Raw genomic sequence first — 14,779 nt, 5'->3', positions numbered from 1 at the left:
CCTTTTATTCCAATTTACGAAATATAATAAAGAAGCCAAATGACCACCACGTGTGAATTATGTGCACGAGTCTGAAAACATTCCCAGCGGAAATAGTGACATAACTTTTCAACTTTACACGAGTCGATATTTACCTCTTTTAAATTAGGAACGGGGCAGGTATTACGCTGTATTACACACTGTAAGCTCCGCCTCTCGATAAAAAGCTGGGAGGGATGTTTGCGAAACAAAAAAAACATTCCACTGTGTAGTAGCCAAGCAACCTTTTGTTTTATCAGACCTTATTTTTTACACCATTCCAGTCAGATTTGAACAGCCATTACACATCCAAGATGGCCGCCGAGTGGCTAGACTTTACTGTAGTGACGTTTTGGTGGAAAAAAACCTCTCCATTGCTACATGATGCTGATATTTGAGATGTACATCTCTATCCTGAAGTCACCTTGTCCTTGATGGAACTGACTCAGATCTGAGCTTGAATTCTCTTGCTCTCGCTCCATGTCTGCCCTTTGTTCTCCTCCATTTTCCACTCCAGTGACTTTTTGCCTTCCCTCTGCACTCTCTCTGTCTCTCTCTTCTCTCTCTCTCTCGATCCCACAAGGAGAGTCAGATGCTGTGTTTTCACAGAAAGCCCAAATTAACATCACTCTGGAGCACTTTTCTCGCCTCCTCTCCTTACTCCTGATGAGCTGATGCCATCTTCTGCAAACCCTGAGAGAGCTCAGTGGCAAAGAGGCGAAATACAAAAATATCAACGTTGCAGACAGAATTGTTCTAATCTCCTTTAAAAACATATATTTTATCTCGTTTTCGACTTGACCAAAATAAAGCGCTAGCATCGACGGAACCGAACACTCAATTTTGAATGGACGGACAGACAGACAGGCGGACAGACTAGTCCGTCTCGTCGTTCAACCTTTTAAAGCACAGCACTTCAATTTCAAATCAATAAAAAAAAAGGCTCCAGCTCGTGTTCTACTTCATATCTACGCGCAGAGTCATAAACAATAAAGCCTGGTACTTTCACTCATCAAAGCACCATTTCATCCACAGCTTCAAACTCAACGTTATAATGACGTCTTTTATTTCTGCGCGTTTCTCATCCACAGACACGAACCGCGGAGTTCAAGTGGACATGCTGGCATGACAAGGAAAGTTTTTTTTTTTTTTTAAATGGTGTTGCTATGGATACGTTCACACCAAACAAGTCATCCTGATCAGAATTCGGATTTGCTATTGTTGCCGCTGCACAGGGGAGAGCAGTCGATTCCCGGCGCAGCAGCTTCATCTAACGTGTAAATCCAGGTGCTGATTATTAGTCAAAAGATTCGGGAAGTAAAGCTCTCCAAGCTCAAACGCTCACAGAGAAAAACCCCTCGGAAAAACCGCCGGGCTGTAACGGGAGCGCCGTCGCCATGGAGACGCCCCGGGGGCCTGCCGGGAACGCAAGTACATTACAGACAGATCAATACTGCGTTAGCGATGTCACCGAGAGAATTTCAGGATTGACCGAATTATAGAGAAAGCAAAAAAGATATATTTTGAGTAGATTGTTCATTCACTTGGTTGATGCGGCAGTGAACTCTGTATACCTGTATCAGGATAAACCAGAATTACGCTCTCAGGTGAGTTAAGCTAGTTTGGAATTACTACGGTTAGTAAATCTGATTTAAAAGTGCATTAGGTAAGATAAGTCTTCTTAAATCCACAAAAGGTCTCTAACTGTTCATGAAGCTCCGCCCCTAGGATCTACGTTGGCCTATAGAGTAAAGAGCCTATAGAATGACTGACAGGATGAATATCCGAAGACAAACAAGCCAGTACTCTAACTTTTTCTTTCCTCAGTGACTTGCTAAGGCATGTTTTAATCATGTTCTACAAATCTTCCAGGTTATCTCTACAAGTAAGGCATAAAAAAAAAAATTGATTGTTGGACCTTCGAGTCATTTTATCTTGCGTTTGTTCAGCAACGGGTGAAGAACAGGATCCTGAAATAGCACTTTGAGCTTCAAAGTCAGTCAGAAACAACCTCAAGCTCCAAATCGATAAATGCAGTTTTTAATAACAGAATAACAGAGTATGTTTTTTTTTTTATATATATACTCCTTTTACAAATCCCTCACACCGCGAGGTATATTATATTTCACCCAAACCGTCAAATCTTTCTACATGGCCGATATTTTCGCTGTTAATCCGCTCAAACTGCGTTACATTACTATTAAAATGACGTGTAAAGTGTTCGATTTGACACTTCTATTTATTTCATCTTTCTTTTCAGTCAAACGTTTTTCTCTTTCAGTTCAAAAACAAAAGTGGCTTTAAAAAAAATGTATTTCAACCATACTTAATTATTTGCTTTAACTGATGTCAACTATATACCTGCCTAACTTTAGCTAGGATAATTATACATTGATAGATTTGATTTATTTCACATGAATGAACTCGGAACATTCTCCATTTACTGTGACAGAACGCGAGCGCGAGCGCTGCGGGAAAATCGAGTTGAGGTGAATGAGATGGTGGAGAAAGGGGGCGGGGCTTTCAAGGCTTGCCATTTAATATCAGAGAGTTCTCGATCATTTCACATTCATATGTCAGTTGGCTCATCTCGTCTATTAAGAACTGTGGAGTTCTTGGAGCAGCCTAATTAGCATAAACATCTATAAAAAGATCGAATCCTTCTTCTTTAAATGTTTAGTCATTTATGTGGGTTGTCACATTGAGCTCCTCCGGAGCCTGCCGTGTTAATCAGATTGATCTCGAATCAGAGTTATGGAACAAAAACTAACCTGCTTCTGTGATCCCAGTGTTCAAAAGCAGCTTGTAATTGGATTCAATTATGTTTTCACACCTGACGACTACGTTTAATTAGCCTGCTAACAACACGACAAACGCTCACTGCTTTGCTTTGTTTCTTCCCGAGAATAACAAGCTGCCCAAGATGCAGTAAAATGTAAACGCCTGTAGTTCATATTCACATCCGGTCACGCTCGGAGTAATCCAGTGAAGAAAACACTAAAATCTCTCAGCCGGACTCACTGCATTAAAGCAACGCAAAACAAAGAAGAAGGACTTACCGATTAACTCTTTATTTCTGACGTCTAAGGCCATGTTTCGTAACGCCGTAGCCACGGCACACACCACACGATCATTATCTATCCTCAAGAGCTCCACGAGGATCGGCAGGCCTTTCTCTTTTCTCACCGCTGCACGGATGTAGACTGACCACTGAAGTGAAAAAAACAACAACAACAAACAAACAAACAAAAAAAACGCACACAGAAACACTAAAATAGATTAAAAAAATTTGTTTAAATTATTTTAAAATCTTTTTATGTACACACTTGCTTCATATAAGAATATCATTCAATATATAGCTAAAACATGTTAGAATAAGCACATTACATAAACGGTTAAAACAAATTAGACAAAGAATAAAATAAAAAAATGAATGAGGAGTTGTACTGCTATCAGCTCCTTAATCATAAAATAAATGCTAGTTTATCCAAATACAACAAGAAGGTGTGTTAAACAGATAATTATTATCATCATATCATCATAGAGTGAAACGCATCCCATCCAAATAGGGCTCTAGATCTGATTTGTACAGATGTACACTGCCTTACTGGAACAGCCAGAGAGTCAAAGCCCACGCTAAGATAGTTAACTATCGAGATCTTAATACAAGAGTGAAGTTTCCTAATATTTATCGTGCTTTATTTATATTTCACATTCATGAAGCCGTTTTAAGCAATTATTCAAGCAGGTCAAGTTATGGTGTTCGCAGGGCAAGTACATCCTACAGACATGTGATAGTCATGTGACCTACTAATGATCCTAAGTGGCTACGCATCCTACAGCAAGCACTAATAATAAGCATCAAACCATCACTTTGCGTTAAAACGTGGTGTGTGTAGTACACGTGGAACAGACACACATCAAGACACGCCCATTTCTGGACATCTCTCCATGTCTCCAAATTTAAGGGTGTATTAACTTTTAAGACACAGGCTTTTTTTGTGCCAAATATAGGATCCTAAGAAAACAGACTTAACAAGGAGAAGCTAGTGTCTCAGATCTCTCTTTATACACACACTGTCACACTGAGGTGGACTTTCTCATTTAACCCACCATGAGTAAGTTTAAGTCCGTGTGAAGCAAAAGCTCTGGAAGTTACAGGACTTTAAGGCTCATCCCACACCTGATTTCTCTCTCTCTCTCTCTCTCTCCATCTCTCCATCTCTTAACTCCCTGCCCGGAGCGTATTGATCGGTCCAGCAGCACCACTTTGGACAGATTATGGTGTTCTAACAACAGAACTAATGTGAGATGTGAGATTTGGTCTCAGGAAAAGAGAGAGAGAGAGAGAGAGAGAGAGAGAGAGAGAGAGATGCAAGGAAGGCTCAATGAAGAAAATAGAGAGAGAAAGAGTGTGAGGAAGATTTTCCTCACACTCTTTTAAGCATCTGAGAGAAGAAAGCGATTCCCAATTTCACACTTCCTCCTCCATGCTCGTGCCTCGCGCTTAGTAAACACACTCCGGTTCTCCCTTGGCGGAAAATTTGCCTCGAGTGTTTGCAGCAGACACGGAGCAGAAACCATCGAGGTGGATGAATTAAACGAAGTGGTGAATTAAAACATTTCTGAAATGACTGGAATTTATGAAATTACGTTCAATAATGACTTGCCTGGGATCCGTTGTTCATACTTCATTGTATAAAGAATTTGCACCGATTTTGGCTCACAGATCAAATGTAATGGGGCAGTTTGTTATTTTAAGAGACACCCCCCCCCCCTGCTGTCTGAGAAATTAACTACAACGGCATTGAAAAACACTGACAATTCTCCATCTTCCCTCCAGTCAAACCCAAGCATTTATTTGTAAAAGCACATGATCCTTATGAGCTGCCTTTTAAGGTAAAGGGGTGGGGCAGACAAGCTGTATTGTAGCTGGGGGTGTGGTTTATTTCAGGGCCATAAAAATGTAAATAAAATTCTGAAATGAATAAATCCGCCAAGTCTACTGCACTGGAATATTTTTGCAAATCACAATTTTTCTAAATGATCTTCACAATTATGCGATTATTACAGATTTAGAACCACAAATTGCTGTTTTGAAGATGCATTACAATAAAATCATGTGGCCTTTTTACCATCTGGCAGTTGATTGTTTTCCTATAGCTGCATATCCTGTAGTGTTCTTCAGCAAAAAGTCACATTTAAGTTTTTATCTGCATACAGTTACATTCAATTTAATTCAAACAAGTTTTAGTTTATGCGGATTTACCTTCCAGCTCCCTGCAGCCAGGTTCTGCAGTGCTCCGGCTGCTCCCTCCAGCGTGTCCGGATTCGAGCACTCAGAGAGCAGCAAGAGGTACGGCTTCACGATGGAGGGATGCCACAACATCTGGATTCCTTTGGGAGGCTCAGCCGTGTCAGAGAGAGGGCCTACACCATCCCACTGCAGGAGGAGACAGACAGAGATCAGATTTAAGAGACTACAGCCAAAGAAGTCAGAGACAATAGCATATGATGCAGACACAGGCCACGCCTCCTTCACTGAGACGGACAGACACATAGGCCACACCTCCTTCACTGAGACTGACACACATATAGGCCACGTCTCCTTCACCTCCCTTACTGAGACTGACAGACACATAGGCCACGCCTCCTTCACTGACACACATATAGGCCACGTCTCCTTCACCTCCCTTACTGAGACTGACATACACAGAAGCCACGCCTTCTTCATCTCCTTCACTTACAGTGACAGACGCAAAGGCCACGACTCCTTCACTGACACTGACAGACACATAGGACACGCCTCCTTCACTGACAGACACACAGGCCACGTCTCCTTTGCCGTGACTGAAATACACAGAAGCCATACCTGCTTCATCTCCTTCACTGACACTGACAGACGCAAAGGCTACGATTCCTTCACCTCCCTTACTGAGACCGACAGACACTGACATACGCAATGGCCAAGCCTCCTTCACTGTCTTCACCAAGACTGACAGATACAGAAGTCACGCCTCCTTGGAAAGAGCCTTCTTACTTCTTCACAAGGCTCAAAGGCCACGCCTCCATCACTTTATTCATTAGGCCTGACAGTCAGTGAGGCCACACCTCCTTTACCTTCTTTAGGACTTTAAAGGGTCTCTTCCTGCAATAGATCTGTTTAAATCCATTGACATGTATGAAGGATTATTTTGGATTTGGAGCAATTAAAGATGAATGACAAATCTGACAAAAGAATTATGTTACATTGTCGTGACATGACGTCTGAAAAGAAAAATAAAGAAAAAAAGAGACGGTTTGAAAATACAGACATTGTTAGTGCTCAAACAGGCATGCTAGCCTGGACGTGTTCAGCAGAGCAGATGCAGTAATACTGTGTCTCACTTAACGCTTGTCTGTCAGACACTTCACACCGAGGATGAGGAGGGGGAGATGAAGAGGTGCTAGCGCATGTCAGGAAGCCTGTGCGCGCCACGCTGAGCTTCTGAAGCGCTAATATGGCTAACAAATCTGTGTACTAGAGCTGTCTTTAACACGCCAAACTCTCACCTCACCACCCAAATAAACCTCCACCAGACAGAGATGATCAGAAATAACCGGACGTTTTGGTAGGAGGCGGGGGCAGGAGAGGTAATCGGTTTGAAAAAATAAAAAATACAAAAAGTGTGAGGCTCAGGGAGTGACCTACTTTCTGGCACAGGCACTCACAAAACACCTCAGCACAAGTGAAAAAAAACCTCTCCATCCATCTCTTTCCATTATTAATGAGAGCACATTTACTCCCTCATCCTGCTCCGGGGATCAACTCTGTCGTTTAATCGCTAGAGGGAAGAAGAACACCAGAGAGAGAGAGAGAGAGAGAGAGAGAGAGAGAGAGAGAGAGAGAGAGAGAGGAAAACAGAGACATAGAGAGAGTTAGGGAAAGAGAAAGAGATAGCGAGAACGACGACAGAGGAGAGAATGTGGGAGAGACAAGGAGGGAGAGACAGGCAGAGAGACAGACAGAGAGAGAGATATGGAGAGTGAAACAGACAGATAGAGAGAGAGACAGACAGGGAGAGACAGGGAGAGGAAGGAAATGACAGACAAACAGGGAGATAGAGAGAAGTACTGTACAGGCAGGGAGAGAGAAATAGAGATACAGGAAGGTGAGAGACACAGAGAGAGAAAGACAGGGAGAGACAGAGAGAGACGCACACACAGGGAGACAGTCACACAGAGAAAGACAGAGAGACAGACATACACAGAGAAAGAAAGACAGGGAGAGACACAGAGAGAGACACACACACACAGGGAGACAAGTCACACAGAGAAAGACAGAGAGACAGAGAGAGAGACACACACAGGGAGACAGAGACACACACACACACAGGGAGACAGTCACACAGAGAAAGACAGAAAGACAGACATAGACAGAGAGAGAAAGACAGGGAAAGACAGAGAGAGAGACACATAGGGAGACAGTCACACACAGAGAGAGACAGGTAAAGAGAAACAGTATTCCCTCGTCGTTCAGTAAAACACCCGAATCAAAAAAGTTGATTCGTTCAGCAAGAAAAATCCATTTTTCATTTAAGGTAAAAAAAAGCACACCTATATCCCGAGCGTCATTTTTATTCCCGTCTTCCTTCATCCACTGAAAACGGCATGTTTACCAGCAACACTGAGGTTTTATGTGCAGATCTATCACACGTCCAATATGCTCCTGTTCTCAGTGGATTATTAGTTATTTTCCCGAGTCCTCCATTCGTCTGTTTATGAAATGCAAAAAATATAAATAAATAAAAACGCACAGCTCGCAAACGTTCAGCTGGTTTGTAGACTTTTTTATTTTTTATTTTTTTTTTACTTAGGTACATTAACTGCAGCTAATTTAAGCATGAAACGCTATAAACATCATTTTAGTGCTCATAAAGTTGCTGTCCTGTTCTTTATGAAAGTGGGGAAATCTTTTGAGAAACACTTTTTTCAGACATCTGTATATTTACTTCATTTCTTTTCCCTTTAAAATCATCATGCTTAATAAATAATTTCTGGATGCTTTACACGACTGAAAGCTAGCAGTCTAGCCATATTAGTGCTTCAGAAGCTCAGCGTGGCACGTACAGGCTTCCTGGAATGCGCTAGCACCTCTTCATCTCCCCCTCCACATCCTCGGTGTGAAGTGTCTGACAGACAAGCATTAAGCGAGACACTGACTGACCCCAGCAGGTTCTCCAGATTTTCCAGCAGGCATCTAAACACTGAGGATGTATCGCTCAGTGAGGATGAGACGGCGAGCGTAGTGAGGAAATGATCGCTATCTAATGAGAGAAATTCTTTTTGAGTTGAGAGAATGTGTAATTACCTGACTGTCTGACTGACTTGACACGTTTACTGTCACGATGCTGTAATTATAGAAACGCTGACTAACTGGCAGGTGTTTATTGGGAAAGAAAGAAAGCGAGATTTGCTGACAAACACGGAGGAGACTGGCTCAGCGAGTGACACGAATCATGTCATTACGTTCACGAGCGCTCAGATTAGCATTCATGCCGTACTCCTATTTTACACAACATTAATATAAAATGATGGTCATTTTTACACATAAATGTCTCGGTATAATTGAGTACTTTTCAATTAAACTTTATATTTGAACAAGCCAATAAAAAGCCCAGGCTCTGTCTCTTCCCCACAATGGAGCAAGTAATGAAACTTAATGATTACCCTGACTGAAATGTTAATATTTAGATCTCCTTGAGTGTCAGTGAGTTCCATTTCCAAGCCATAAAACAAGATCTTATATGAAAAACACTGAAGGCATTTACACAGACAAAGCATGGGCAAACAAGACATTAGAGAATATTTACATCGCTTCCAAAATGGGGCTGGGGGTGTAAACTTTTAAGCTCGTATCATTCATTCAGAACATTCATATCAGGATTTTTTTTTACTATTAAATAGAAACTTATAATACACTATCTGACCTTTCAAATTATACAGTGACTGTACAAAAGTCCAAAAGTTTCATGAATATTTACACATGGAAAGTTCCTCATATTCAGAGTCAGGTTACGCACAAGCACAAAGGCAATCGTTCAGATGATTACATTCACCTCCATAAAATTCAGTTGTCAGAGGTTGCCAGATTGGCAGGTTTCTTGAGCAGAAGCGTAGGAGGCGGGGCGTATCGATATCATCTAGACCAGAAACACTTTAAACACAAACACTCGCCTTTAAACCTGATAGAAAATGTGGACCGAGGAAGGAAATATCTTTTTTTGATTTCTTTGAAAGCAATTAAAGCAAAAGTCAATTGAAAAAAAAAAATCTAATATGTTGATATCTGAATGAGGAGATGTTGAGCACTGAAACAAATCTAATAGGAGTCAATATTATATCACTGCATAAATAGTCCTAGTTGTAATGATCACATTAATCATTGGTTTAATTGAACAAAATGGCTTCCCTGACTCGTGCACATGGCTTATTGAAACTGCGAGATATGAAATGAAGGTCGTGAAATTATAATGTGTCCTCAGAATGCGGGTGTTGTTGTATTTTTTTGTTGTTAATTTGATGTCCTCTCCTGTAAAGATAAACACACACACTGTTTGAAGGATAAGCTGACCGGGCACTCGTCTGCTCCAGCTAATTATAAGTTCATTCATAAATTTATGAAAAAAGAAATGATCTCGAGATAAGCAATGTCACTGATGAAGATGCTGTCGCCATCCATGTTGTATCTGCTAACAAACAAACAAACGAACAAATAAATGATCAAAAATTACATTTTTTTGTTACATAATGTGGTTATTATGTAACAACACACTTAACACGCTTATGCATGTTGAGATCATTAGGTGCTATTAGGTGCAACGGTTTAAACAAAAGTTACCGATGAATTTTTTATACGCAGGATTTTGTACCACAAGGCTGACAATAGAAAGTACCTGATGAACTCGATAGTGCTGCAGCAGCATTCAGAGCATTCTGAATACAGATACTGTGCCAGTCAAGGCCATCCGATTGGGTTTGCTTCACTGCTCTTATTTAAAACTTATTTAAAAACACCAGAATAGAGAACAGAGAACTGTCTGCTACAGGAATGCAGCTTTATCTGAAGGCCAAATTCAAACAACCGAGCAAAGCTTTCATTCGGAGAAACTCGATTCTTTCATAAGAAACACGGTTGAGAAGAGATGAGATGAGGTGAAGTGAGATACTGACACATCTGTGATGTTTAAATCAAGCTGGAGCATCAGAGGCTGCTGGGTTAGCAGACATCGTGTTTACTCCTCCTTCAGTCAATTAACCGTGCTAAATGCTAGCAACTCTGACCTGGAGCTCAGCCGGATTTCGTCAGCTAGCCAGCTGCCACTCAGCGATAAACGATTTAGCGGAGTACATTAGCCTCCGTTCGCCTTCAGGCCCGGGTGTCCTCTTTCAAAGTGTCTCACTTGTGCAGGATGAAGAGAAAAGCCAGAGTCCGGCTACAGACGAAACGCCTTTTATAACTACAGCTGATTGTGGACAACAACACTTGCAGAGATTAAATGAATATAAATAAACAAAAAAGAAAATTAAAGACATGAACTATGTTTAATCAGTCCTCACTGAAAAAATTTTCTTCTGTATAGATCGAATGTCTTCTATATAGTATACAGCTCGATCAATCAATCAATCAACCAATCAATCAACCAATCAATCAATCAACCAATCAATCAATCAACAAATCAACCAACCAATCAATCAACCAACCAGCCAACCAATCAACAAATCAATCAATCAATAAATCAACAAATCAATCAACCAATCAATCAATCAACCAACCAGCCAACCAATCAATCAACAAATCAATCAATCAATCAATCAATATTAACCAATTCTATACTATAATTAGAAATGAATTTATTATCTGGGTTACTAATCAGAAGGTCGAGGGTTCAAGCCTCAGCACTGCCAAGCTGCCACTGTTGGGCCCTTGAGCAAGGCCCTTAACCCTCTCTGCTCCAGGGGGCGCTGTATCATGGCTGACCCTGTGCTCTGACCGCAACTTCCTGACATGCTGGGGTATGTGAAGAAAAGAATTTCACTGTGCTCTAATGTATATGTGATCAATAAAGACTCATTATCATTATCATTATTAATACAGCTCAATCAATCAATCAATACTGACGAATTCTATATTATAATTATACATTTATTAATTAATACACCGATCAATCAATCAATCAATCAAACAATCAACCAACCAATCAATCAATGCTAACCAATTCTATACTACAGTTATAAATTAATTAATTAATACATCAATCAATACTAACCAATTCTATACCATATATAAAATAGTGCAAGATACTACTTGTCTGCATGTAGAAAATTATCTTATAAAAAAAAATCTATCAATCAAAAAATAAAATCTTAAATAAATAAAGTCTTCCTCTTTTGTACATAGAAAATTAGATTAAAAAATATATATTTTCCAGGTGTGGTGCATGACACTAATGACACTAATGACACTAATGACCTTCTCTTCTGTATGTAGATGATGTCATCATAAACAAATAAAAACAAACAAACAAAATAACTGTCATTTTGATGTGTGCTGCATAACAGTAAAGGCTTCTCATCTGTCTATAGACATGACAAAAATTGTAATAAAATAAATGTCTTTAAAAAAAACGTCTTTTCCACCCAGTGGCAGAGGCATAAAAAAAAATTTATTTAAAAAAATCCCACGTTTTGTCTTATGTATATAACAATAAATAAATGGACCACAATAAGTGGAGTGGAACACTTTAAAATCTTTAACGAGTCCATTAAAAATATATTCAGTAACGCTTTCATTAGCATTGGCTTAAGGTTTAAACACACGCACTGAACCACATCCATGATATTGAGTTTCATGTTGATCATGTTCAGAATTTTTCACCCTCCTCCATCTTTAAATCTGAACATCAGGTCAATACCAAGCATGAAAAAGGAAAAAAAAATCAATCTAATGTTTAATAGAAGCATCTTCGCTTTGCTGTTGTGTGTAAATAAGAGAGACGAGAGAGGGAGAGTGAGGGACGGAGAGCGAGAGAGGGCGAGGGAGGGCGAGGGAGGGCGAGGGAGGGCGAGGGAGGGCAAGGGAGAGCGAGGGAGAGCGAGGGAGGGCGAGGGAGAAAGAGTGAGGGAGGGAGAGTGAGGGAGGGCGAGGGAGGGCGAGAGAGGGCGAGGGAGAGTGAGGGAGGGCGAGGGAGGGCGAGAGAGGGCGAGGGAGAGTGAGGGAGGACGAGAGAGGGCGAGGGAGGGCGAGGGCGGACGAGAGAGGGCGAGGGAGGGCGAGGGCGGATGAGGGAGAGTGAGGGAGGGCGAGGGAGGGCGAGAGAGAGTGAGGGAGGGCGAGGGAGGGCGAGGTAGAGCGAGGGAGGGCGAGGTAGAGTGAGGGAGGGCGAGGGAGAGTGAGGGAGGGCGAAAGAGGGCGAGGGAGAGTGAGGGAGGGTGAGAGAGGGCAAGGGAAAAACTCCAGCAATGTTTCATAAAAAAATCCGAGTGAACACAGCGAACAGAAGACGACACGGGAACCGGGACGGACAGATGTTAAGTATGAAACGCAGACTAGCAATCTGATCTGATGTCAGATGCGCCGGAATATTTACAATCCTTTGACTTACAAAAAATAGGAATAAAAACTCACGCGGCGTTTAATAAAGAAGATCTCAGTGGAGCGTTCGCTCTGATGTCATATTTGAATTCCGAGCGTTTTATTGTGGCGTGTCCTCACCGGGAGAGAACGCTGTGATGGATGGACACCAGTTTAATTTCATTTCGATGAATTTATCCAGGATTAAAGCTACAGCGCTAGTCTCATCCATCACCTTTTAACACACTTAGATATACCACAGTACGCTCGCTTCCACATCCTGTCATCTCCACTAAGGTTCAAACGCCATGTGAGCCACCTGTGAGAAAATTAGCGCTCATGCAGAGGCAGAGAGCCTCAAAACGATTGTGATCGATCACATCTGGAACGGGACGTCCCTTATCTCATCTCATTTTCTTTCTAGTGCGTCTACAAACCCTAAATAAACCCACACTAAATAAACAGGATTCATTACAGGATAACTGCGAACACATTATTGCTATTATGTGACCAAAATGACAGAACATCGCACCTTTGGATTGGACTTTGGATTGGACTTTGGATTGGATTGGAGAACCCTTTGTACCAGACAGAATTATTACTAGCCAGCTTACAGTACAAAACTCCAGACAAGAAACCGAAACGCAAACGATCCAAAAGTTGCACGAGGAGCAATTTAACATTAAAATCAGGCTGTAAGAAATTAAAGCAGATGCAAATGATCTCCGAAAGAGTAATGAGCTTTTCTCATTTCTTATTTATTTTATTTTATTTTTTTACAGGGGTGTGATGCGCTAAATAAAGGAACGAGTTACAGAAAATTGAGTGAATGACAAAATTATGCACCTCAGTATTCAGAAACTATACAGCGCTATACAGAAGTGATACAGATGTGAGAGTTATGTGTACGGGGCGGAGTCTGTGTGAAAGGAGGCATGTCTCAGTTACGCATGATGATAAAACCCAGTATTCATTCTCCAGTCAGATTTTTTTTCTGGCTTAAAAGTGAGAGCTTTTTGTGTTAAAAGGCGGTGATCCAGATGCTACTGAAAAACCCTGTATAGGAAACATCTGGCAACTCTATCGGATTGAACTATATGCAGGTAATCTGAATAATCTAAATGCAGAAACTCACAGCTGCGTAACCTGACTCCGAATACACATAACTTTCCTCATATAAATACTGCCGTAACTTTTGCACTGAAGTTGCCAATTTGAATAAATAATAATAAACCACTCTAAATCCATAATAAAGTCCACAGCGTGATTATCTGAACTTGCCGTAACAGGAAAGCAGCAGTGGAGTTCACGTAAAACACAATCGTACCTCATTTTGTTGCCCGATACTGAAACCTTTAAAAATGACTGTTTGTGTACCTTTATTAAACCTTAAACATTAAAAGCAAACTCAAGTAAAAGAATTAAAGCTAATAAATAAGAGTGATCGGAACTGTCAATCATTATGCGACCCAGCACGGCCGTAAAGTTCTGCTCAGAACGAAAAGGACGTTTTCTTCTCTTTTAAGCTAGAATAGTAGTAATGTATACATTCCTTGAGTACTCAACATGGGGTAAATCTTTATTAAATGACAGATCTTTAGTACTACAAAGTTTTTATAAGATTTCCAACCATGTCACTGCCGGGAGTTTGAAGTTTTAATGCTGCTGGCGTCTAATCTAAAAGCTTTCAGTGCACTGGGAACAGGATGAACACGACCCACAAAAACCACTGCTAATTGCTCGTCCTCTCCTGCCAACACGATCCCCACCTGATCCAGTGCCTTCTTTTTCTTCTTCTTCTTCCCCCAGCAGCCTGAACTCTCTCCGTCCTTCCCGTTGGAGTCACTGCAGAGAAGGCCGTCCAGCTCTTCGGTGCCCATCTGCTGTCCCTGAGAAGTTTCCGCTGCCAGTCGGTACGAGAGGTTCCTCAAGATGCACACACAGTTTTCTATGGTCTGAGGAGAACAAGAGAGAGAGAAAAAAGAGTTAACGCACAGACATGAAAACTCATCTTGTTTATCCGGTATATTCCAGACACGTAAAAGTGTAGAAGAGAAGACCAAGGATGACCTGCGGCACGTCAGCGCTCAAATAATGATCAAACGCATTAAGCGGCCATTACTGAAAACATCGACAACATCGAAAACA

At 41.2% G+C, this 14,779-nt stretch overlaps 1 protein-coding gene across 1 annotated transcript in view; it reads right to left on the bottom strand.

The window, feature by feature from the left end:
• Positions 1-14,779, bottom strand: part of ctnnd2a (catenin (cadherin-associated protein), delta 2a) — a 233,462-nt gene that overhangs the window by 25,832 nt on the left and 192,851 nt on the right. Inside the window, exons 13-15 of the mRNA XM_053611859.1 lie at positions 14,401-14,586; positions 5,288-5,461; positions 3,078-3,228 (exon numbers count right to left, since the gene is read on the bottom strand). Of these exons, the coding sequence (XP_053467834.1) occupies positions 3,078-3,228; positions 5,288-5,461; positions 14,401-14,586 (511 nt within the window). The remainder of the gene's footprint in view (positions 1-3,077; positions 3,229-5,287; positions 5,462-14,400; positions 14,587-14,779) is intronic.

This window comes from Ictalurus furcatus, chromosome 23 (assembly GCF_023375685.1).
Source record: "Ictalurus furcatus strain D&B chromosome 23, Billie_1.0, whole genome shotgun sequence".
NCBI lineage: Eukaryota > Metazoa > Chordata > Actinopteri > Siluriformes > Ictaluridae > Ictalurus > Ictalurus furcatus.
Note: the sequence above shows the minus strand (reverse complement) of the source record. Positions and strands in the feature narration are given on the sequence as shown.